The 25672-nt window shown below is 41.1% G+C and overlaps 3 protein-coding genes across 3 annotated transcripts; 2 read left to right on the top strand and 1 right to left on the bottom strand.

Moving 5' to 3' along the window:
- Positions 1-2021: 2021 nt before the first annotated feature.
- On the top strand, positions 2022-4571 carry dnajc12 (DnaJ (Hsp40) homolog, subfamily C, member 12). Its single transcript, XM_080531265.1, has 5 exons — positions 2022-2123; positions 2863-2941; positions 3352-3491; positions 3598-3742; positions 4046-4571. The coding sequence occupies exons 1-5, from the start codon at positions 2040-2042 to the stop codon at positions 4126-4128; spliced, it is 531 nt and encodes a 176-aa protein (XP_080387391.1). The 5' UTR covers positions 2022-2039; the 3' UTR covers positions 4129-4571.
- A 498-nt stretch (positions 4572-5069) lies between these two features.
- On the top strand, positions 5070-6717 carry cox5b2 (cytochrome c oxidase subunit 5B2). The gene is made up of 4 exons (XM_080546207.1): positions 5070-5202; positions 6037-6107; positions 6245-6344; positions 6463-6717. Exons 1-4 carry the CDS (start codon positions 5103-5105, stop codon positions 6573-6575), a joined length of 384 nt encoding a protein of 127 aa, XP_080402333.1. The 5' UTR covers positions 5070-5102; the 3' UTR covers positions 6576-6717.
- A 176-nt stretch (positions 6718-6893) lies between these two features.
- herc4 (HECT and RLD domain containing E3 ubiquitin protein ligase 4) lies at positions 6894-24748 on the bottom strand. Its single transcript, XM_080546095.1, has 24 exons — positions 24616-24748; positions 22638-22905; positions 22350-22509; positions 20437-20513; positions 19772-19993; positions 19577-19668; positions 19118-19248; positions 15548-15708; positions 15358-15434; positions 15028-15152; positions 14782-14841; positions 14412-14523; positions 13851-14040; positions 13562-13734; positions 12915-13037; positions 12550-12648; positions 12201-12368; positions 11935-12078; positions 11524-11690; positions 10818-10884; positions 10586-10668; positions 9131-9314; positions 8628-8730; positions 6894-8139 (listed from the first exon to the last, which is right to left on the bottom strand). The coding sequence occupies exons 2-24, from the start codon at positions 22861-22863 to the stop codon at positions 7931-7933; spliced, it is 3153 nt and encodes a 1050-aa protein (XP_080402221.1). The 5' UTR covers positions 22864-22905; positions 24616-24748; the 3' UTR covers positions 6894-7930.
- Between the last annotated feature and the right edge of the window lie 924 nt (positions 24749-25672).

The following is a 25672-nucleotide window of genomic DNA, read 5'->3' as shown; positions in this document are numbered from 1 at the left end:
TGAAACCGAGGGGACAGCGGAAAGCTGTCCAGATGCCAATGAACCAGAAACCAACGAAGCAGAGAGTGTTGACAGTCTGGAGGTCCAGCCTGGGGGTGTCCAAAGCCTGGACACCTGTGCTACTGGGGATGCTGGCGAGTGCCTGCACCATGCTTCAGATGATGCTGAGGGCGACTCCCCAGACCTTGATCAGCGTGGGAGGGGACCAGGCGGCTGCCTTAACCTCAATGACACTGACGGACGACGACCAGTTAGGAAAAGATTAAAGACTATGAATAGGGTAGTGAAGCAGCAGATCAAAGGGAACGACGGGAATGGACAGCAGATGATAGCATGGCTGGAAACGGTCTTAGGGGCATGGGAAACTTATTTTGCTAAGACAGGAGCACCTATTATAGCAGACATGATTTTTGACTTTCTTAGGAGACAGGGCCTCATTGACTGTTTTTGGAAAATCAGTCACTCAGTCCACGTTAATGAACTTTTCAGAAGACTAGTCCTCACCTGAGGTGAAGATCTATGCATTAATGCATTCCCTTTGTCCTATGCTTACTGTTGGAAAATTATGTGTTATGATAACTGAATGTCATTATTTGTGTATTGTTTGTTTGTTTCTATATCGTGTGATTGAGGTCAGTTGAGAAGTGAGGTGGTGGTTATACAAAGCTAGGAGAGAGGTTCTGTTCCTAGCGCAACGAAAATGGAAAGCTCCTGACTATGGAAGTGTTATCAATCTGAGACAGCGGTAAAGGCTGTTCTCCAACTGGGTACAAGTGCTAGTAACCTCTGACCCCGACGCTTCAAGGACAAAGAAAACATCGGTCGTTGGAAGTTTCTGTATTGATTTGTGCATGATAAACTGTGTTTAGTTTAATTGTGATTGTTATTTTCAAAATTCTTTTTATTATTGGTTGTTTTCTATTTTTTGTTTATGATATCTTTGGTTCCTGATACTGGTCCTGGGTTGGTCTGTGTTATTGTGCTTCTTGTGTTGTGTGTTGGTGTAGTTTTTCTGTCTGTTGTTGTTTATTTTTTAATTTTTAATTTTATTTTAAAAAAAAAAAATTTTTTTTTTTTTTTGAGTTAGTTTGTGGGGTTTTGTGTTTTTGTTTTTGTTTTATGGTAGTTTAGTTTCGGAACACCCTCTGGGTGGTCCGAGGGGGGATGTGTCGTATATTTCTGTAGTATGTATGATCTATGTATGAATATGTAGTATATTTTAAACACACACACATACACACACACACACTGATCATTAACAGATGGCCCCTGGACCAGCTATCAGAGACCTGGGGGTTGGGCAAAGACACACACACACGCTGGCCCCTCCCCTCTGAAAGGGAAGGGGGAGAGACAGAGGCAGAGCGCTCTCTTGCAGCCCAGGATCCACGGGGAACAGATGTAATGTATAAACCTGCCTGTAACTAATTAAATTATCTTAAACTAACTGTTCTTTGATTCATAATCAATAAGAATACACGGCAATGTCAATGACGTCAACCAAAACAAATATGTCATGTGTGGCGTATACAGTTTTCCATGTTTTGTACATTTAACATCACTGGAAAAAATAAAATGTGATTAAGTTATTTGCAGTGTTGAAATAAATAAAGGTGTTACGTTAATGCACACCATTTATTTCTTAACTTATATAGATATATTCAGAAACACCCGTTAGTAAAAACGCCCAGGACACATAGGTCGTTGTCTGTATAGGATGTATCATAAATAATAGCAATCACTTTTGTTTGTAATGCTTTTAAAAAATAAAGTTCGTTGATTTATATTAATATATTATATTATATTATTGTGACCAGGCTGCACACTACACACATCCCTACTAGGAGCTGGGGGTATTCCATCAACATCGCTAAAAGAAAATCCAGGTTTAGTCTGACAAGTCTCGCGAGAGTTCCTAAAAATATCCAGGCATATTCTGATAAGTCTCGCGAGAAGTTATCAAAAGTAAGCCAGGATTTTCCTTTAGCGACGTTGATGGAATACCCCCCTGGTGTGACAGATCTGAACCCAGACTACTGATGATGGAGGGCATTATTATACACTGTAAACCAGAGGACTTGGAGGATTATTACGGGTTACTCGGATGTGATGAACTATCCTCGGTAAGAAGAGGTCTGCAGGGAGAGTTTGGCTACGATTGGACTATTTCTGGTACTAAGTCGTGTGTAGCTACTACAAGCTAGCGTTAGCTACGGGTGCGTTCGTAAATACGCTCTAGAAATCTGATCAGCACTCATGGAATGCCTTTTGTCCAATTAAATCACTTGGTCCCCTTGTGACGTTGAACCCAGTGTGCGCTCCGGCGCTCCCAGAGCGAATTGACGAACGCACCACTATTTGATAAACGTATACTGTTTATAAACTCGTTGTAGAAAAATACGTAGATAAGTTAACACTTAAGCAGACAGCATTACTAACGTTACTACGAATCGTATCTTTTTAATGGTTTGACTCAGACTCCTATAATTATAGGTGTAGCCACTTTTCTCGAGCTAATTGTAAAGCAAATGTCAAGCAAGTCATTCAGCAGAAATCAAGTTCACTCCTCCAGCACCACATCGGTTCTCTTAACTCCAGTCTTCTCTATCATCTTATGGCCTGGGTTAGGCCTGGGTTAGGCCTGGGTTAGGGCTGGGTTAGGCCTGGGTTAGGGCTGGGTTAGGGCTGAGTTAGGGGTTAGGGCTGGGTTAGGGCTGAGTTAGGGCTAGACCCTCACCCAGGTCAACCCTAACCAACTTTTATTCAGGGGAAACAGACTATTCAGTGGTAGGGGAAACATTGCAGTGGCTGCTATATGTTAAATACATGTTCTCCTTTTTTGTCTTCTTTTTTTTTTTTAAGGCTGAACAGATTGCCAATGAATACAGGATAAGAGCATTGGCATGTCATCCCGACAAGCAGCCTGACAATCCAAGGGCAGGTAATGGATCATAACTGTGTGAAGATCACTTGTGTACTGTTGGTCCCACCAGGTAACGATCACCTTCGGGGACAGAGCCTTCAGTGTGGCAGCACCCACCCTTTGGTACTCTCTCCCCACTGCGATCCACAATGCTTGGACACCTTCAAATCAGCCCTCAAAACCCATCTGTTCACCAAGGCCTTTGGCCCCGAGTTTAGTTTTGTTGCTGTCTCTGTTTTCAGTTTTGTCTGTCTGACTGTTTTTCAGTAACATTTGTAAAGTGTCCTTGAGTTCTGTGAAAGGCGCTATATAAAACCAATATATTATTATTATTATTATTATTATTATTATCTGTATTGCTCAAGAAATGGCATTCCATGAGAGCAACATTAAATTATATTTCCTCATGTTGTCACTTTTTGTTTCAGTGGAAGACTTTCAAAAGTTGCTAGAAGCCAAAGAAGTTCTGTGCGATGAAATCAGCAGAAAGAAATATGACAATTGGAGACGGAGTGGACTTACCATACCATTCCATGACTGGAAAGCCCTCGGTGACTCTGTAAAAACTGTACGTATAACGGCATACCTACGAGAATACTGAAATGCTGAAACAAAAAAATGTATGTATCATACAGGTACAGTTGATTCTATCCTTTGGGTAATTATGTTTTCAGTCGATGCATTGGGCTGTGAGGACAAAAAAGGAGCCCATGCTAGAAGGCCCAAATGCAGCATCACCGGTTAGCTCTCAAGACAGAGACACTGGCTGTGAGCGGGTGATGTCAGAGAAGCCTTCACCAGATGCACTGCCATCTTCAAGTGAGCATTTTTAGAACATTTTCATTAAACCACTCCAATGTTAACCACTGAAAATACAACGCATAGGCTATATGTATTATATACAACATATCACCTCATCTGTGAAACATGGTGGAAGGGGTGTTATGGTTTGGGCATGTACGTATAGCTGCCACTTGAATTAGCTAACTTAATTGAGTATAGAGCCAAAAGAAGAATTAGAAATTACTTACGCAGGGCACTGTATATCCAATTTGAATTGTTTCAAATGGTGTGTTAACATTATGAACCCTAGTGAACACTTTTCATGTCTCCAATATCCAGGTGACTATTGCCATCACCGATTTCGCTGGGCTACTGACTCGCCATCCAGTCTTCTGCAGAAATTCAGAAATTATGAAATCTAAACGGAGCTTTGTCAGTCTCCTTGTACTGTATACCCGAATTCTAACTGTAATTTCAGCCTTAATATTGTAGTTCTCAATCTGTGTATATAAATGTTATCAGGTATAACTAATAACACCTATTTCCGTTTAACATCTTTATTTAACATGAGAAAAACTAACAAATGTATTTATTAAAAAAAAAAATATTAAGCCATTCCAGAGACCTTCAGAAATTCAGCCTACTCCGAAAGATACAGTCATAATTAGAATGGTATTTAGTACTGTATTGTTGCTCTGTTTTTACTAGTCCTGTTGCCTTGTTTGGATGTTGTATAGGTTGTCAGCAAGTTGCCTTGGATAGTGTTCTCATAACTATAATGAATAGTATGTGCCTAATATGCTGATTCTAATCAGGTGTTGTGTCAATATGTGTTCCTGTGTTACATAATGTTCCCCCTTTTCTAGATCGTGGTTTTAAGAGGTATCAAAGGCAAAGCTTAATTGATGATGGCTTACTTACATGTCAACTTTGCATTCTAAGAATTTAATTGATGTATAATCATGATGGTAATTAATTGACTTATCACAATTTGTAAGTTATAAGATTACAGACATAACAATATATCATCAACAAATAAACATTTTATAATTTGAATACGTCAATTAGGCAATCTAAAGTGTATGGAAATAACAAAATAACTGTTACAATAAATAATACTTTTTGGTGTATTTTTTAATGCTATATGTAAAGCACTTTGAATTTCCCCTGTTGTATGAACTGTGCTACACAAATAAACTTTAAGAAAACTCGAGGTGCGCACCGATTCGCTTGACGCACCATCATTTCATTGGTCAACTCATTATTTTATTTCAGTATTTGATGTTGTGATTGGACCGTCGGCTGCGTCAATCAAAATAGTGTAATGATATGATGGGGTCATCTCGGTACGGCAGGTGGTTTCAGGTCACACGCAGTAAAGGAAAGTGAGTCCGTCATGGCAGGCAGAATCTTTCTTCGGGCTTGTACAACCTTGCAATTTAGGACACACAATGTTGTGGCAAGACCACTGCAACGCTCAATGGGTACTCTGAAAGGTGAGTGTTATTTTTATTTTATTTATTTTTATTGCATGGTCAATTATATATGATATATCGTATAATACATGGAATCGATCAATCTAAAGTTCCAAATAGTCCTTTTTAAAATATATCTATAGATATCAGTTGACATTCACATAAAACATTGTTTTATCTATAACTGTAGCCTACTCAAAGCATAGGGTCACACAAGGCGAACTCATCAAACACGTTATTATTATAGCGTTGACAGGTGCAGTCTGACATTAGCTGTCAGGACGCACACGTTTAAAATGGAAATAAATACGTCTCCACTCCAGTCGCCAAAATAATTGTTCGAAAGTGTCCTTGTGTACTTAATAGAATATAATATGAACACCAAATGTGTTAATTTATCAAGGTCATTTGGATTTCAACCCTTGTACGGCCGCTTGATAGACCCACCTTTTTTGGCAAGAGGTTCGTTGGTCTCATGCAGGCTTTATTTTAACATCAAACATGTAGGGCATGAAGTGATTGGCCTGGTAAGGACGTGGAGGTTGACTCAATAACTAATACAGTACAATATTATTTAGTTAATCTTTGTTCTATGCCCCTTGGATTGTATGGTTTATTCTTGTTTTATTATGTAGTTTATATTATTGCTATTGTGTGTTTTGATTATATTGTTCTATTGTCTTTATGCTGTGTGGATATGTTAAATCACTTTGAGCTGCAACATTTGCAGGAAAAGTGCTATACAAATAAAGGTTATTATTATTATCTTTATTAATAATAGACGACTGTTTGTGTGTGTGTTGTTGCTTTAAAGCTGAAATTCTAGTTTTTTCAAATAGTGTATGGTCTTCTCAGGGATCCCCACTGATGAGGAACAGGCCACTGGACTGGAGCGACGCGCTCTGCAGGGACTTAAGCAGGGAAAGGTAATACACATGACATACATTATTATCTGGTCAATGTGGCATTTGATTCATTTTCAAAATTCAAATGACATTCAAGCGTGATTCCAAATCACCTCTCCTCCGCTACAACTCAACTTCTTTTTATTTTTGTATTACAGGACTATTACAGCATTCTGAAACCCAAAGAGTACGCCGGGACCAAAGAAGACCCTCACATTGTCCCTGGCATTAGTGACAAAAGGCTGGTTGGTTGTCTGTGTAAGTGCCAAACTGAAATTCAATATTTCCAAGTCCTTTAATTTGTATGTAAATTCATGACTGAAATTAATTCTCTACCACTTATGTAACAGTGCATATATCTCCCCTTGTACCACAGGTGAAGAGGACAACACAGCCATCGTGTGGTTCTGGCTTCACGAGGGGAAGGCTCAGCGCTGTCCCGAATGTGGGTCTCACTACCAGCTGATCCACCATGAGCTGCCCCACTGAACCTCCTGCTGGCACCCAGCTCCTTGCCACTGGACCAGGACAAGTGTGCAAGCACCACCCCCTTGATTCACATGACACCTACCCTGAACAATGTGTGCATTTCAACTGAACATATACAGTTTCTATCATTAAATACCGTAAAATACAGTTTTTATTGAATTGATCATTTTTCTAATTCCCAGTTTTAAAACTCTGCCTTGTTAGCAGAGTTGGGGTCAGTTGAATTTCATTTCAGGAAATGGAATTACAGTTCAGATTTCTCCATATTTTAATTGTTAATTGAAAATACTTTCTGAATTGGTCCAGTTGAAATAAAATTGACCCCAACCCTGCTTGGTAGCTTAGCTTGTCATCATTAGAGGTTGAAGGCACAAACATTGCATTTCAGTCAATATTAGACAACTATCTTCATTGCAAAGCAGTTGTTGTTACCTTTGAGATATTTACTTGCAACTCAGTGGGTTATTTGTTTTCAAACAAGGCAAAGGTTGTTTCATTAAGTGTTATAAAACATTTCTGTACAGTTAAGTGTTCTCTTAGGAAAGTGTATTTCTATTACCAAATTGATTACAAAGTGCCAAAAAGCTAAGGGTAGACAATTAGCATTTAGCAAAACAATATCTTTGTGTGAATCAGCATTATAAATGAAGTCTACATTTTCAGCAGTATAAATTCAAGCTAAATAATAAATACAGACAGTGATAAAAATAAAAGTGACTATATAATTTCCTCAATATTTGGTCATACACACAATATGGCTGTAATTTTTTATTATTATTGTTTGTGGCTAGTTTAAGGCTTACAGCTAAGAAAATCCACTCAACATCTAACTTTCATACACATTCATCATGGTATTAGAGTCATGTCAATCATGAACTAACCATCTGAGCTCAAAGATTGAAAGTACCAGTACTTTGGCTTCTTTGCACTAGTTTATATCCAAACATGAGTAAAAGTATATCAACAGGAGAAATATCAAACAATGTGAATTAAACTTGAAATCTCCAAACATGAGTAAAAGTATATCAACAGGAGAAATATCAAACAATGTGAATTAAACTTGAAATCAGCTAGATGTTAAATACTGTGATGGTGTGAAAAGGAAGTACTGCTGAAATATCAAACCTCAAAACACGTTTCTTTCAGGGTTTTTATGAATCCCAAAATCAATCCTTTCGTCTTGTAGACCTATTGGCTGCCTGCAAATGATGTTGAGTTAGTTCGTTTTCACGCCAAAGACAGTGCTGTAGTCTCAAAGCAGGATTCAGGTCAGAGTTAGCGAGGCAAACGTGTGCATGTGATCACCATAAATAGTCTACTTGTGGATCAATAGGCATTTTCTGTGTGCATTTCTGTTAGGCAAGGTTGAAACCTTGATTGTGATCTATGGCCTGGAGAAGCTTGTCACAGAGTGTCTCACGACTGCTGTACTTGGGCAGGTCCAGCAAGTTGAAGCAGGTGTGTGCAACGGGCAGGTAGTGCTCCCCACCTCCTGTGGGCTGAATCACAAGCTTCAGGTTTTTCATGCCCAGGATGGGAATGCGATCGCTTCCTGTGAGGAACACTGAAGATAACAACACGCATTACCCTCAATGTATACATACAAAATAACATGCATTACCCTCAATGTATACATACAAAATAACATGCATTACCCTCAATGTATACATACAAAATAACATGCATTACCTCAATGTATACATACAAAATAACATGCATTACCTCAATGTATACATACAAAATAACATGCATTACCTCAACGTATACATACAAAATAACATGCATTACCTCAACGTATACATACAAAATAACATGCATTACCTCAATGTATACATACAAAATAACATGCATTACCTCAACGTATACATACAAAATAACATGCATTAGCATTACCCTCAATGTATACATACAAAATAACATGCATTACCTCAACGTATACATACAACATACAAAAGCTTACAGAGTACACCACAAGTCTGTAGCCACTGCCGGAACGATTTGTCCAGGAATAGTTTACTAGTCTACGGTAATAGTTCACAGGGAGACACTTACAGAGAAACAGCTTCTTCTTTTCCAAAGAGAGATCGTGGAACACCCCCCAGAAGAACCTGATGGTGGGATGCTCAGCCCAGTACTCCCCTTTATACTCTGTGCTCTGGTGGAAGATCACACAAGAGCCATTACTGTACCGCTGAAAATGTAGTAGTAATAATAATAATAATAATAATAATACATTAGACTTATATAGCACTTTTCTAGATACTCAAAGACGCTTTACAAACGGAAAAGATCGAGTAGTAAAATAAAAAGAAACAAAAAAATAGATAAGAGAGAGTATAGGGGTCTAATACATTTTTAGATTACTAAATGTAAATCTAGGTGTCTTTGTAGGACAATCTACTCTGGATACTGCAATTACACCTAGATTTCGGGCGGAGAAGCGGCGAACAAGCAACGCCAGCGTCCTCTCTCGACCGGCATTTAAAAAAAAAGTGATCATATCATACTGTATCTATCTAATTGATAAACATGAATGAAAATAGTGACCGTCATACCTTTTCGAGTTCCTTCCAGTCATAGTTGGTGTTACCAATGACCATGGCCTGCAACTCATTAGGCTGGAACAGCTCCAGAACTTTGCCACCACACACTTTATGGAACCCCACAAAGAAGGATTCAAAAAGCGGGGCCACTGACCTGTTGAAGGTGTATTCCACGTAGGCATTGACAAACTCCTGCCTGAGATAAAAGCAAAACATTATCAATACCAATCTACACAAAATCCAGTTATTTCAAAGTGAAAATGTTCACAAATGAATAACAAAAACGAATTCAACAAGTTACTCAATAAGTTCAACTGAGTCCGGATCATAATTATTATCGATAATATTTCCACTCGGTTATATAGACCAATGCGAGGATGTCCCATCAACAGGCTTTTTCCTCTCAGCCATTCAACTATAGATATGTGTAAGTCTCCCCAGGCCTCAGGGTGGCATTCCTGAGCAGTTTTGTTCCTCTCCATTTGCTCAATTTGTAATGCCAGCCTGATCAAACCTGTGTAATTGATTCCTATGCAAATCAAATACAAAAAAATCTTTATTCCGAAATCACATGAACGATCATCCTTACACTCAGATGGACTCAATTCAACTTACTGAGTGACTTATTGAAGACATCTTTGCATTTGAATATTGAATACGTATTGACTCAATACATTTCAGCTTTTATTTTTTTTATTAATTTGTAAACATTTATAAAAATATATATTTTCCTTTTACATTATGGGGTATTCTCTGTACAACAGTTCTCTAATCTATTACATTTTAAAGCCAGGTTGTAAGCCGGGTTTCTTTTAGCTCTGTACTCCAATGTATGGATTTGAAATCAGGCTACTATGGGGTCAAAGTAGAGATTCTCAGATTTAATGCAATGGTGTTGTTTTTCCTAATAAGGTTCACCATTTAGTACAACATTTTGTAAACCTACTCCCCCTATTTCAGGGCTCCAAAAGTATTGGTAAAAATCATATAATGTCCATATAAAGTACTCATGTTTAGTATTCTGTTGACAATCCTTTGCATGCAATAACTGCCTGAAGTCTGCGACACATTAACCCCACTAAGTACTGGATTATATTCTTATATTGCATAACATTTTTGGCATTTAGCAGACGCCTTTATCCACAGCGACTTACAACACATACATTTGACTAAGTAAGTGAATCATCTATTCACCAGTCACAGCAGGAAAAAGTAATCTAGGCTCAGGCCTGGAGCCATTGGCAGTCGACATGCTAGAAGAAGGAATATTTTCTCTCTCTGGTGACGCTCTGCCATGACCTACTGCCTTCTCTAGTTGTTTGTTTTGATGTCTTTTGCCTAAAATCCGATCAAGAAATCACTTTTTGGCCTCGAAAAACTCCCAGTTGCTATGGCAGCATGCTTGGGGTCATGGTTTTACTGTATGATGAAGTTCAACATTTAAGGGGCGACAGTTTAGAAAAGTACCTGTTTGAGTTGTCAACGCAAATATCCATACCGTTTGGAACCAGTTCCAACACCTCAGTAGCACCAAAATTCTCCTCTGTGATCTGAAATATTGTGGACATAGAACCTTTACATCTGGGCAGGACAACATTCATAAGTAAGCTTGAGAGACTCAGAAATGCATTGCAGCCTCAAAGTGAGTCATGTTTTTTGACTCGTGTAAACTTTGTAGTTTTTGCTTATCTAAACTTACTGTGAAGTTCAAACAGAACATGTCTTCAACATCATCTTCTGAATAGTCCAGGAGCTGCTGCAGATTCCTGAATTAGGAGAACAGGGCAAACATGACATACTATACAGCAGAGTATATAATTAAAAGGCACATTGAAATGTTCTAGACAAGGCCGTTTTAGTGCTTTTACATTTAGCTTCCTATTTCTCCAGCTTTTTATCAATACACCTCCATAACCATCAAGGTGGCAATAGCAATGTTACAATGACAGATACAATGGTTTATGGTTTTCGTTGGACCATAAATGTGACGCGTTCTAATGCTTTGGTCCTCATATCAGGATCCGATGTAATGATTAGACTTTTCTTTTGAAAAAGGTGACCACATTTCCGCGTTGTTGGAAATCAATGACATGTCGCTAGTCGACTAACACAGCTTGTTTTGTGAGCCTGCTAACATGTAAAGTAGTGTTATAGTTAGCCGTGGGGATTACTCACCCCAATCCATTGCGTTGCAGTATTTTGGCTTGACTAGCGAGTTTGTGTTGTGATTCTCAACAATGTTGAAACGTAGTTCCGTGTTTCAAAAGAAAAGTCAGAACATTTTGATTGGTTGCTAATATGAGGACCAAAGCCAATTAGAACCAATTAGAACACACATGTAATAAGTGCATTCACATAAGCACTGCAGCAGGAGGAAAACTGAGGTGATTGACCACTGAGCTGACCTTCCCACATCAGGCATCAGCTCCTTTAAATCCTCCAGCGTAGGGTTCCTCTTCAGGAGCTTCTTGTAAAGGGCCACTGGAAAGTGGAGCTCAATGATGGTCAGGTTGTAGATGGCCAGTCCACAGATGACCCCGATGAGGTGGAACAAGTCAATATCCTCAAAGGTCTGAAAGGAACAAAGGTGAGTACAGATTGTAAGAAATTCAACCAGGAGAACTTCCGCCGTAGTTCTTGTCTGACATCTTCCCTCCAAACTTTGGCCTGCAGTGATTTATTTATTTATTTCTCAACACTGAAGGGCCCAAATAAGAGGGACATAATGGGTGGACTGTGCTCTCCACGTTGGCACCCATCTGTAACAATCATCTTTTCTTACCCACTAAACTTGATTCTGGTTTTGTTGCACGTACCTTGTTTGCAAACCAGATCAGCCTGGATTCCTCATAGTATCGAAACATCCCATATTTGGGGTCCAGGAGCTCTCTCATGATCAGAAGGAAGAATTCCTTTCTTACACCCCCTGCATCAACTGCTTCCTCTCCAACGAAGATCACCTGCGTGGGTAAAAACACAAACACCAGCTCCAGTGTATGTACAGTACATCCAGGGCATTACTCCCTTCTCGACATCTAATCTGACCAACACGTGTCATAACAGAGGGGATAAAAAAGCAAACCTTCAGAGGCTTCTTGTAGTCAACATTCTTGGACTTCCTGAGGACCTCCATGGTGTCCCCAACAATATTTTCCCTTCGGACAATGAGGATGAGGCAGGGGTTCACAGACTCCACCACGGGCATGAACATAGAGCTGAAGTTCTGCCGCTGAGCCTGGTCCACTGCCATCTTATGAAACCACAAGGGGGGGGAAGAGAGAGCAGCATTCATGGATGGTTGGTGTAGCTTCAAAGATATAACATATCAATTAATATGGAAAATGTTGTGAAATAAATAGTATACAATCACATTTTTTATTAATTAATTGAACAGAAGTGAAACAATTAAAATGACAGCCATTGATTCATACCTGCATCTGTAGGACTGCATCGGTCTGAAGAAGGGTGGTCTTTGCCTGGGCGTCAAAGACAAAGGGGTACGTACACAGGGTGACCGCCCCATCATGGGCCTGAGGAACACAACAAATGAAATACGCACGGTACAGTCAGTCAACTGTGCTAATATCATTGAAGCTGTGTGGTAGTGGATCATTTCATTGACGGTTTATGGGGCCATATTTAGATGGAGCTGGGTTCCATGAGATTTCAATGACATTGTGTATTCATGGATTCTATAGAAATAACAATGGTGGGAAGATGAGATACAAAATAACAGGAAGATGAGAACAAAAGACTGCATTTATAAACAAAACAATACCAATACTACACGACTCACCGTGGAGTACATAATATGCTGTTGGATCCATGTGATGTAGTCGTTTCTGATGTCTATGAGGTCGTCCAACTCGTGAATATAGAATTTGTCGTACTGTATGATGTGACCCGTTCTTTCATTCACCTAGGAGGACACGAATGCAACGTTGTTAAACCTCCAACGTTGTCTATCTGTAATAGCACCAGATTAAATTAACTAAACCATAATGTGACGCAAGCCAGTCTAGGGCTAAACCACTCGCAGACTCGAAAGGCTCGAAAATGTAAGTGAAAGTTATTGTGACAACAATATATATTAATTTTTTTTATAACACGCAACTTGAAGTTTGATGTGCCATTGTTAGCCGCTAGCTGTTTGTTGCTGCGGTTTCATTAGTCACTTTTCTCCCATTCTGTGTTTGAGGTGTACCAACATTCAAATACGCGTGTCGTCTTCAATTGTTTTCTGATTTCATTGTATAACACATCATTTGAAAGCTTACAATCTGTAGTTTCAGAATATGTAAAACTAACTGAAACTGAAAAATTACTTGGTTGATGAAACTGGTTGATGAAAACACTGGCTGGTGTCACATATGAATGTCTCTGACTATATATTGGAGATACAACGTGAGAGAGATTGCAATGTGGGTTGATCGGAGCACTCACAGCATGCAGGATCTCCAGGAGCTTGAACGACGTGTCCAGAAAACACGTGAAGACCCTCTGCTCCGAGTGGGGGATGCCCAACTTGTGCAACCTTAGCAGGTAGACTACTACCTCCTTATACAGTTCCACTAGTCTCTGGAAGACTGGGGGCTCAAACCTAGACCACCAATTACCTAAATAAGGACAGTCCAAAAGAAAATTGTGAGACGTGTTTTTGCTGCAGAGATTAAATACAGGTTTCATCTCTGCAGGTTTATGCTTCACTATGTTCATTGAGTATGTTACTCACCAAGCACCTTCAGTGGAGTTCCTTTCAGACTGATGAGTGCTTTGGCAAAGGGGATGGCGAGAGTCATGTAAGTGTTTGGGTCGCTGAAGAGCGGACACTCTGGCAGCGTGAGGTAGAGTCTCAGGGCCTCGATATCAGGAGGGGAGGGGCTTAGTCTGGGAATCAGATTCTTCTCCAGACTGGCGGCAATCTCACATAACAGACGAGGAAACAGATAAGGACGAATGGAAAGCAAGCACCATAAACATAGTTAATCTATTGACTGTTATGACTGTTATCAAAGTTATACAGACAACCTAGAACACTGACCTCATCATTTGGACCATTCTGAAGAATGTCATAGCAACCAAACAATGATAAAACATCTAAGGCCATGTCTCACAGACAAGGCTTAAGGCTAGTCCTGGACTAAATCACACTTGCAATGTAAAATCTCCATTGAAGATGCTTTTTAGTCTAGGATTAGTCGTAAGCCTTGTTTGTGAAATCCCTAGGATGAAATGATATGCCGATAGATACCCCAAATCATACATCAACTGATCCTCAGTTTTTAACTCTCACCTGCTGTGCAATCTCTGGATAATCATGTTGTACAACTCTGTGAAACAGGAGGCGAGCTGTGTTCATATTCACCCCAGAGCATTTACTGCTTGTGTTGTAGTGATCTGGATGGCTACACAAAACAGACATGTCAAGTGTTTTTTCACTATGGACATAAAACATAAAATGTTCTTTGATTCATAAAAAAACTAGCAAAGTAAAGTAGTCCAAATACAATGAATTTCACTGAAATGCTTGGCCAAACCATCTACAGTAACATCCACAAGATTAGAATATCATAGTATGAAAAATGGATTGAAGTATCACTAAAATACAAAACATTTCAAGCATTTTAACAGCTTTGACAAGTATAATGACAACATCAGATTACCTTCCCGCTAAAAAGCTTCCATTGAGACAACTTGCTGAGGAGAACACAAGATCAATCTCACTACAAGAAATATAAAATAAAAACAATTAGTAAACTACCCAGAAGGCAGGTTAACTTTCAATCAATCAATCAATCATGAAGGTAATTTACACAATCATGGGGAAGAATGCCACATGATATCCATGAACATTATCCATCCATAGTGGTAATCATTGAAGAATATGTTTTGAGAAGGGAGGATCTTACTTGGAAATCTCTGGTGGGAGTCTTCCTTGTGCATGGGTTAGCCATCTCTGAGTGAGATCAGCAGTTAAGGTGCAAATGTGTCTGCGAGGGTCCGGTACTCTGACATCATCCGGGACCAGGGGGTTCTGGGAGAATAAATCATAGTTTTCAATGCTGCGTATGAATCCCAAAATTAAGCATCCGACTGTCAAGTTAATGTAAAAGTATGCAAAGTAAAAAGCAGATGTTGACCTAGACGTGAATGTCTACACAACTTTCCTGATGACCATTTTCTAATTATCTTACATTTGATGAGCCTAAAAAAGCAAGATGAAAGCATGTAAAACTGACCTGGGGGGTGTGATAGTGGGCGAAGCTCTGGTCTCCTCCAGCATAGATCCTCTTAACACAGCAGCCCTGTTGCATGTCTGGAAAACAAGGTCTTGGTAATCAAAGAAATCATTACTCAAATTAAAACAAATGCTGGGATCATGACCCTGGCTTTATCTTGCCTGATCCATCTGAGGGAACCCATGCTAACCTGTGTCTGTGGGCGTCGGGCCATTGTAGGCCACCCAGGGGCCTTTAACAGGGGCAGGGCTCTTCCTGTTGCATGTGGAGCGCGTGCCAAGCTGCCCGTTACCTCCGAGTCCAAATGCATCCATCTTTCCAGAGGAAGGGATGAAAGCCAAAGTGTGCTGCCTTTAAAGGATGAAGCAGACACAAAGGGAAACTATGACATAGTTGTGTTTACATAATTTCAAGGCTGTATGGACCAGCATTGTCTAAGATAAAAAAGAAAGAAAATCTGATCACTCTTTAACTGTGATATTAGAGTAATGTTACAATACAATGGAAAACGAGGTCTCCGTTCGACGAGGGGCGAACGGAGGTAACCACTAGGGATGGACGGTTTCCAATTATTGAAACCGAAAAACCGTCAAAGACTAAAACCGCGGTTTTCCGGTTAACCGAAAAACGACCAAAAAAAAAAAAAAAAAAAAAAAAAAAAAAAAGAGAGCGACAATTTCAAATAATTGAGCCCTACTGCTACAATACACTCATGTCGAACACCATTAAAACACCGTAAGCACAGTCGCAACACATTTAGGCTACTTAGTTTCACAAATATAAGTGGAAAGGCAGACTTTTGTAAGCTACACCATACATGAAAACACATGAACACTTAACACACCAGCTCCGCTGATCCAGGGTAGATCTGCACGGAAGATCATCTCTTGGAACAGCGTCTTCATTGAATGAACTGCTTTCTCAATATCTTGGTTCTTAGACAAAGTTTCAGCTGCTGCTCAATGTATTGAAATATTTGAATACTGCTCAATAATCACTGAAATATTAGACTTAGAATTATGCAGTGAACATACATAAAGCTTTTCATAAAAACCACATGCCGCGAGACTGACTCGTCCTGAACTGTCGTAAGTCAATCAACAAAGAATGCCCCATCAAAATAAAAGTGCCCATGGTAGAGCTGTCAAAATAGAGCTTTCAAAATAAATGTACTAATACAGATAGAGATAAATACAGAACTATCTTTGCGTCACTAAGTGACCGCGTATCTTCTGAGACATGCGTTCTGTCATCACTTTCAGTAGCGCCTTCACACACAGTGGTGCTGTGCACAAACACTCTTGATCCGTATAGCTCTTGTTTTATTATATTGTGGTTTAGTAAATACTGCACTTGGAGTTACATTCAATGCATGATTTGTGCTATAGAACATAAATAAAGTTTGATTGATTGATTGATTGATATCAAATCAAATCACATTTTATTTCTATAGCGCATTTCTCACAAAAGTGACCCAATGCGCTTTACAGAGAGCAGCGAAAATGATCTTATTAAATGTAAGCGACTAATTGTAAAAAAACCTTTCCTATCTACCAATAACTGAAGGCAACTATCTTTCCCATAGAGTGATTCGTTACCCTTAAATATAATCCCAATTAGATATTAATCCTCAGTTATTCTTCACAACTGACCAAACCTCTCACTCATTGCGCGGCAGATTCAGACTGTATCATTGTTATTTTCACACACGACAAACATGTGACATGTTCCAGTTTTATTCTTTGAACAACATAGGGAAAAAAAAAAAAAAATCCGGTTTCAGACGGTTTTGATAAAAAACCGTTTCTATTTTTTATAAACCCCGGTTTTCGGTTTAACCGAAAAACCGTCCATCCCTAGTAACCACAACACAGACACCACTCTCTCCAGCTCTCAGCAGCCTCACCCTCACAGAGCACGAGGTGAGACACGTACTGAAGGCGGTGGACCCCAGGAAAGCCTTGGGGCCGGATGGCGTCCTGGGACGGGTGCTGAGAGACTGCGCCGACCAGCTGGCCGGGGTTTTCACCAACATCTTTAACCAGTCCCTGTCCCAGGCCACCGTCCCACCCTGCCTGAAAACCTCAACTATCATCCCAGTCCCGAAGAAAAGCACGGTGAGCTGCCTAAACGACTACCGCCCGGTGGCACTCACACCAATCATCATGAAGTGCTTCGAGAAACTAGTCCGGGCCCACATACTCACACGCCTCCCGCCCAACCTGGATCCATACCAGTTCGCCTACAGAGCCCACAGGTCCACAGAGGACGCCATAGCGACGACTCTCCACGCCACTCTATCCCACCTGGAGAGGGGAAACAGCTACGCGAGACTGCTCTTCGTGGACTTCAGCTCCGCCTTTAACACCATCCTTCCAGACAGGCTAGTGACCAAACTACTAGACCTGGGTCTATCACACTCTATATGTGCGTGGATCAAGGACTACCTGACCGACCGCCCCCAGAGGGTGCGGGTGGGCCCCCACACCTCCACAGCCCTCAGCCTCAGCACTGGGTCACCCCAGGGCTGCGTGCTAAGCCCCATCCTCTACAACCTCTACACCCACGACTTCACCCCCATCCACCCCAGCAACTACATCGTAAAGTTTGCAGACGACACCACCGTGGTGGGATGTATCTGGGGGGGGGACGAGGCGGCGTACAGGGATGAGGTAGAGCAATTGAGCAAGCTGTGCAAGGTTAACAACCTGCTGCTAAACAAGTCAAAGACCCAGGAATTCATCGTAGACTTCAGGAGGAAAAAGTCAGAGATCCAGCCCCTGCTCATCGACGGAGAGAGCGTGGAGATAGTCTCAACCCTCCGATTCCTGGGACACAACATGCGGGATGACCTGGCCTGGAAGGACAACACTAAAGGCACCATCAAGAGGGCACAACAGCGGCTATACACCCTGAGATGCCTCAGGAAACAACACAACAAGCAGGAGATACTGGTGGCCTTCTACCACGGCGCAGTGGAGAGCATCCTCACCTTCGGCATCTCCAACTGGTTCCACAGCTGCACAACAGCGGAGAGAAACGAGCTACAGAGAGTCGTGAGAACAGCACAGAGGATCACCGGCGCCCCCCTCCCCTCTCTGGAGGAGCTGTACAAAACACGCTGTCTCAGGAGGGCCTCCAAGATCTCCAAGGACCCGACCCACCCTGGGCACGAACACTTTGTCAAGCTGCCCTCGAACAGGAGGTACAGGACCCCGGCCGCTAAGACAAACAGACTGAAGAACAGCTTCTACCACAGGGCCGTCAAGGCCCTGAACACAGAAAAGTTCTGGGCCCAGGACAGTCTGGACGGATTGTATGGCAGCTAGTGCTGAGGCACAAACATGTACATTTTCAAGCCTGCAAACTGTGACACTTTAAAATAATGTGAAAAAATACTTTTTGTGCAATATGACAACCCTAGTTGACTATCTGTACAGTATAGTATAGTGGATAGTGTACATAGCCTCTATTGATGTAAACCAGCTCCTTACCTTCTTGTGATTTTATGCATCTATGCTTTTTTCTAAAATGTGTTTTCTTTTTCCTTTCCTAAACACCAGGGGGAGCCACCCCTCCTAAATTTCGTTGTTTGGTACCTGTACTGTAGCAATGACAAATAAAGTCCATTCCAAAAGTCTGAGTCCAAAGACTGGTTTCAGATTCTTTTCCTACAGCTTCTCAGTGTCACTCTGGGAGAGATAAACAGCCTTGAAAGGTGAGATTTCATCAGTGTGCACAAACATAACGTGAGACGTACCTTCCACAGGCTATCTGTGTGACCGCGTTCCCCATGAGCTCAAACACCTTCCTGGGGTTGATCTCGTGGTTTGTGGTGTTGTGTCCGAGCTGTCCGTACCCTCCTGCTCCGAATGTAAACACACCTCCTTCCTACAAGCCACGTCCCCCGGAAACCAAACAAAAACATTCTTTAAAAAGGTAGATTTGGACAAGTAGTGGCCGGGCAAGAACAAAACAAAGCAAGGTATTTCACTCGCCAACCTTTATTTGTCAGGCCGTATTCCTGGGCTCATGTGCATGTATATGCCTATACTATGTCATTGCAAATGAGTGAAATGTCTTGTTTGTTTGTTTGTTTGTATCTGAAGTCGCTCTGAAGTCTACCCCTCTACTTGTGGCAATGTCATCGATGAATCTAACTTCAAAGAGGTGAAAAGCATTTTTCAGAGTATGAACGTCAGCGTAAGAATGAATTTACCTTGGTTAGTGCTGCTGTGTGGTCTTCGCCACAGCAGATGTAAATGACTCTCTGTGACCTGAGGGACTTCAGCAGGGCTGGGAAATAACGATCTGAAAGAGAGTTGTTTCAATCAAAAAATAAATACTACTCTAGCTCTCTATAACTCTTTACAATCCAGATCTTGGGTGGTAAAACTGTTTGGTCGGCCCTTACCATTGTTGTCATTAAGGCCCAGTTGACCGAACTTGTTGCGCCCCCAGCCAAACACCGCCCCCGAGAGTGTGAGGGCAAAGCTGTGAGCACCCCCTGCAGATATCTGGGCAAAGGGAATCCCCTGTAAAGACTGAATGACTTGGGGGGTGGAGACGCCTTGGCCAACGATTCCCAGCCCCAGTTGTCCAAATCGATTTTGTCCCCAGGAATAGATTTGACCACCTTAACATAGAAACACACTTGAAGTAGTTATTATCGACTGGACAACTGGTCTAAGTGCTAAAAACGTATCCAGGAACACACCCCATATAATAATAATAATTATAATAATTATAATAATACATTTTATTTCTAATGCACTTTACATAAAGAAATCTCAGTGCTACAGATTAAAAACAAGAAAAAGATAAACAAATAAAACAATAAACATTTTCAATTAAAAAAAGGCTAATAAAAGGCTCTATTAAAAAGGTAGGTTTTAAGGCCTTGTTTAAAAGCATCCACAGACTGTGGTGCCCTGGCTTAGGTGGTCAGGGAGAGCATTCCACAGCCTGGGAGCAGCCGGGCAGAAAGCCCGAAAGCCCTATACAATTATTAGAAAACAATTTTTAAAGTATATGTAAATAATATGTATGTCTACATAACTTAACTGTTCAATCCCTTACCTCTAGAGAGGGCATGGGAGTGTCGATATCCACAGGCTACCTGAGCGATTTGTATATCTGATAAACTCTTGATGTTTCTGATGTTAGGGGGGAAAGCAGGGTGAAAAAAAGAGTGTTAGTGTTCAGGCTAGAAGCCTTTTTCTTTTTTTTAAAAAAAAGCACCATATTGTACACAGAGCAAGGGCTTAAGCATTGAATTTAGAACATGTATACCAAAGAACGAATCACGAGATGAACTGCCACTAAAAAATGCACACACCAGCAGAGCCTGCATCTTCAATGGCAGGCTTAGGCAAGCGGAAATAATGATTACAAATACTTACCGTATTTTCCGCACTATAAGGCGCACTTAAAAGTCCCCCAAAAAAAAAAAAACGGCAGTGCGCCTTATAATCCGGTGCGCCTTATATATGGATCAAAATGTAAAAATTACATGACCATTTTTTTTTTTTTCATAATAATAAAATGTTTCAGTACGACTGGTAAACTACAAAGCCGCACCGCTTGCAGCATTACGGTAATCAGTAAACGACGGCCGCCATCTTGGAATCTCCGCGAATGCTATGCTATTGTTATGCTATCATGTGCTCTGAATGGATGCCGTACTCACCCAACTGTTCAATTCGGACACTCACACCGCTTGCAGCATTACGGTAATCAGTAAACACCGGTGTTGTGCTTACTCACAGTCCCACACCACAAGACCCCAAGTAAAGAAGACTAAACAGAGTTTCCGAGGGAACAAAGTGAGATTCTTGGTGCTTTCAACTTGAAGTTTTAAAGTACCCACTCGATATAATAAACAACAGTTTAACGATCACTAAACACTTATCATTTGTGTATTGGATTCATTATTCTCGTTTGCCGGAGGCTACCGGTAAGGGAGGGTTGATTTGTAAACATACTTTCGTTTTAGCTCGTGTTCAAAAGCAAGAACTGTGTGTTCATCTAGTTATGTGTAGTTATGTGTTTTTAGCATGTCGATGTTCTCCCAGTATGTTGTCATGTTATTAAAATACAGTTTAGACCTTCGTAGCGATGTGTTTTGTTAGCAGTGTTCGTAGCTGTGGCTGCGTTCAGAGTCACAAAACTGAAAAATTACGTTGCACATTTCACCAGGAGCTGTCACATATTGGTTGTTGGTTATAATTGTATAGCCTATTGGTTGTTTTCTGGTGTTGTTTTATTGTTTTGCTCTGTTTGTAGTCTACTTGATGTATTTTTATCAGCTGTTAAATCACCACAGCGGTTAATCCACTAATAGAGATAATACCAGATTGAAAATGCTTGTAGCTAACTACTCTATATCTCGTGGTCGCAGCTATTGCGAATTGCTATTCACGCGAGTCAGCTGTGAATCACCGCAGGTCCTTGACGCTTGTTGCAAAAATGGATGACGAACGGCTGATACTTGAGGTGGAAAAATATATATTTTTGACAGTGGAGCAGGTAGAACGTTGACGGTGACAACGCTCAGGTGGAGCATGGACAACGGGAAGTTGACACAACACCGATGGAGAGGTGACGCAACGCAGTAGGTGGAGCTTGGGCGTAACGCAACCCCAGTCAAACGTTTGACTGCAGTATTTTCTATTCTATGCGCTTTATAATCCGGTGCGCCTTATAATCCGGTGCGCCTTGTATATGAAAACAATTCTAAAATAGGCCATTCATTGAAGGTGCGCCTTATAATCCGGTGCGCCTTATAGTGCGGAAAATACGGTAGTAACCACTTTTCTTACAAAAAAGAAAAAAAAACACACACACACATTATGGATGCGTTGGTTCTTCTTGAGAGTAAAGTCACTGAAGACCTATACCTGTTGCCGTACAGTAAAAGTGTGTACTGCCTGCATCTCATGTAAATGCTCTATTATTCTTCAAAGAATTGTAGTTATTCTTGATGGATTTACCTGGGCACACGGACACTTTCTTCAGTGTTGGTAAGGCCCAGCTGTCCGTCCGAGGACAAGCCCCATGCAAACACTTGTCCTTTGTCATTCAGGGCGAGTGTATGGGCCTCTCCACAAGACACGGCCACAATGTTCTGAGCATCTAGTGCCGCAACCTGCTCTAAGGGAATAACCAGACATAATACAATGACTTACTATATCACTGTCAGCTGATAGGCTGTGTGTATGCTACAAATAAAGCCTGACACACAAATGCTGATTAATGTCAAGGGAGCATGTTGCACTTACCTGGTTTCTTACGAGACTTCTCGTGTCCCAGTTGCCCTAGGTCATTGCAGCCACAGGTGTACACCGCCCCGTCTGCGAGCAGAAACGTGGTGTGCCTTCGGCCACACCCCACGTCAACCACCTTCTTCCCATGAAAGAATTCACATTTCCCAGGCTCAACCACAATCTCCTCGTCGATGCCACCTAGACCTAGCTGACCAAAGGAAGCATTGCCCCAACACAGCATTGCCGACGGCCCCCTTGGCCAGGTTGAACAGGATTGCAGTCCCTGTGAATAATAAATTAGTATATCAGTGTTTCTCATTAATTACCTGTCACGCCATAGTCTCATAAACGTACCGGAAATATTTTTACACACAAGCAAAACACATTTTATACGTGAGGGAGGCAATCTTTGGGAGGGTTCGAGGTCCCCCTACCACAGTCTCACAAAATCCTGTGGGGAAACACTGAGTATAAACTGTAACACAACATCACATTGTATTCCAGAGTATGCAACACTATTTCATTTAATGAGATGGAGTGTGGTGGTATTGGCTTGCGAGTTAATTCAGCATCAGTCCCCTTACCTGTTCAGACATCACTTATACTAGCTTTGAAAATATCCATGACGTACTCTCCATCATCTGATATTTTCTCCAGCAGCATGAAATATCCAAAGGGCTTCTTTATCATCCATAGGCCTACAGATTAACTTTATACCCGTCATCACATGGAAGCCACAGTGGAAAAACTCCAAACATGGCACTCCGGATTGCCGGATTGCAGGTGCATTTCTACTTCTTGGTTTACAGTTATGGCCTCTGGTTTCTCTGCTGCACACAACCATGTTGTGACATGTTTTGAGTTTTCCATCGTGGCATTGGGTAATGATGACGATTATTAAATTCATCTGTGAAGATATTAAAGAAGCCCTTTGGATATTTTGTGGTGCCAGAGAAAATCCCCGATGACTGAGAGTAGGCCTAGGTGGATATTGTCAAAGCCTGGAGAAGTGATGCCGAAACATTTAATGGGCACTCATGTTCTATTAAGTCGCAAGAGTACCAAGATACTTTAGCTAAAAAATATTGACACTCTCTCCACTTTAAAAGTCTTAAAACACACCTTTCACAATGGCTTATCAGGTTTGACCTGTCTTTTTGTTTGCTGTTTTATCTGACTTTGCTTTGTTGATTTTTATAATGTTTTGAGATGTGGTTTTGTAAGAACCTTGTCCTTGAGAACCTTGAAAGGCACTCATAAATAACATTTATTCTTATTTAGCCTATTAAAAATTACCTAATGTAGCCCCATTATGAATCCCAGAATAATTCACTTTCTCCAGCAACGGTCCATTCATTTAAAAGGAATACATCAAGATTCAAGCTCCCAACAATACGGTTTACAGGATATGTCAATTGTAAGAAATGTTTTTAAAGTTGATCCTTTTCCTTAAATGGCTAAGCTTTCTTATAGGTACTAGCTTTCTAGTTTTCAGCTCATGCACTCAATGTAACACACACTTACCAACCAGCTACGCCTTCTTCAACTATGGCTGCGTTCGTAAACTCGCTCTGGGAAATCTGATCAGCACTAATGGAACGGCTCTTGTCCAATCAGAGTACTTGGTTCTTTTATGACGTCGTATCCAGTGTGCGCTCCGGCGCTCTCAGAGCAGATTTACGAACACAGCCATAAAAACGGTTATTTCCACAACACCTCCGAGCAAGAGACAGCTAGCGTTGCTATCCAACTGAGCCCTGCTATCCCCTATAACACCCTATTATAATAATGTCCAGCGTTTCGCTCGCAGTATGCATGTTAATCCTTGACTGGTCATCAATAAAACAACAGTCAGATTAGCTGATTAAAGCTGAAACTTGAAGGATTTGCTAGACGCGTTTGTTTCTCTCTGACCAGCCCAACCCTGGCAGCTGCTAACCAGCTACATGAATGTGCCACACACACACACAGCATGTGGATGGACCCAGCTTACCTGTTGATAATCAAATGCAGGTCAGAAATGTTGATGTTGTTGTATTAACAAATGTTCGACGACGACACTTTTAATGAAAGGGTGTGTTTGAGATGAGAAGTCCCCGGGAGAAGGAGGAGGCGGCCACTGTCATCATAAACACACATGAGGACACCTCCTGAACCTGCTGTAATGTTCTAGATGCATTTCTCAGTGTGTATGTCCCGGATGTGACGACACAGTAGACGTCACAGGATGTACTCAGCTACTACTGGTCCCGTTTGTAGTTTAATGTGGAAAAACAACATCATGGCCGTGTTCGAAATGGCACACGAGCTAGCATACTGCATACTCAATGAGTATGTACTGCATAGAGAGCCTACTGCCTACCAGAGGGGGGAGTTATGGTCACACATGTATGGACAGAGATCTCTCTGTGCCACTAGAATCTGAATCTGAATGACTGACTTTGAATTTGAATTGCTCAATTTGAATTTAAAAAATGACTTGAATTAAAAAATGTGGTGAAATCCACAATACATGCCGCTAGCTAGCTGTAGCTCTAGTAAGCTCACGCATTAGCCAACTAGCTGCCATTACAGTTCTAACATGTTAATCACATCTAGCCAACAGCTACGGTAGTACTACCACTTGTGTAACGTTATAACGGTCAAAAGGCCGGTAAAATACACGGTAACCAGTTGATATTTACCGTGTTTGGTGTCCTTCCCTCCATGATGACGAACTATCCACTCAGCTTTACTGGCGGGAGTGGGTTCTGTACTGGCGGGCGTGCGTTCTGTACTGGCGGGAGTACGTTCATGAAGGGTGCTGATTGGCCGAAAAGTGGCGGGAGTGGGTGCATTGTTTAAACTTCCTTGGATACGGGTAATGGAGGGTGCTGATTGGCCGAAAAGGAGTTAGGTCAATCAGCGCTCGATTGCTCTTCCTTAAGGACCAGTGGCACATGAGATATGTGCCACTAGAATCTGAATCTGAATTACGAACTTTGAATTTGAATTGCTCAATTTGAATTTAAAAAATGACGTTGAATAAAAAAAAAGACTTTGAATCACAT

Source organism: Nansenia antarctica (assembly GCF_963989245.1).
Source record: "Nansenia antarctica genome assembly, chromosome: 1".
NCBI lineage: Eukaryota > Metazoa > Chordata > Actinopteri > Argentiniformes > Microstomatidae > Nansenia > Nansenia antarctica.
Note: the sequence above shows the minus strand (reverse complement) of the source record. Positions and strands in the feature narration are given on the sequence as shown.

Excerpts from the sequence above, each read along its gene's own strand:
- dnajc12 (XM_080531265.1), top strand. The coding sequence starts at position 2,040 with ATGATGGAGGGCATTATTATACACTGTAAACCAGAGGACTTGGAGGAT. Across the intron at positions 2,942-3,351 it reads GCCTGACAATCCAAGGGCAG|TGGAAGACTTTCAAAAGTTG; the intron begins GTAATGGATCAT and ends TTTTTGTTTCAG. Across the intron at positions 3,492-3,597 it reads TCGGTGACTCTGTAAAAACT|TCGATGCATTGGGCTGTGAG; the intron begins GTACGTATAACG and ends TTATGTTTTCAG.
- cox5b2 (XM_080546207.1), top strand. The coding sequence starts at position 5,103 with ATGGCAGGCAGAATCTTTCTTCGGGCTTGTACAACCTTGCAATTTAGG. Across the intron at positions 5,203-6,036 it reads CTCAATGGGTACTCTGAAAG|GGATCCCCACTGATGAGGAA; the intron begins GTGAGTGTTATT and ends TGGTCTTCTCAG. Across the intron at positions 6,108-6,244 it reads AGGGACTTAAGCAGGGAAAG|GACTATTACAGCATTCTGAA; the intron begins GTAATACACATG and ends TTTGTATTACAG.
- herc4 (XM_080546095.1), bottom strand. The coding sequence starts at position 22,863 with ATGCTGTGTTGGGGCAATGCTTCCTTTGGTCAGCTAGGTCTAGGTGGC. Across the intron at positions 14,842-15,027 it reads CTCCCACCAGAGATTTCCAA|TGAGATTGATCTTGTGTTCT; the intron begins GTAAGATCCTCC and ends TATTTCTTGTAG. Across the intron at positions 13,038-13,561 it reads TCCTGGAGATCCTGCATGCT|GTGAATGAAAGAACGGGTCA; the intron begins GTGAGTGCTCCG and ends GTGTCCTCCTAG.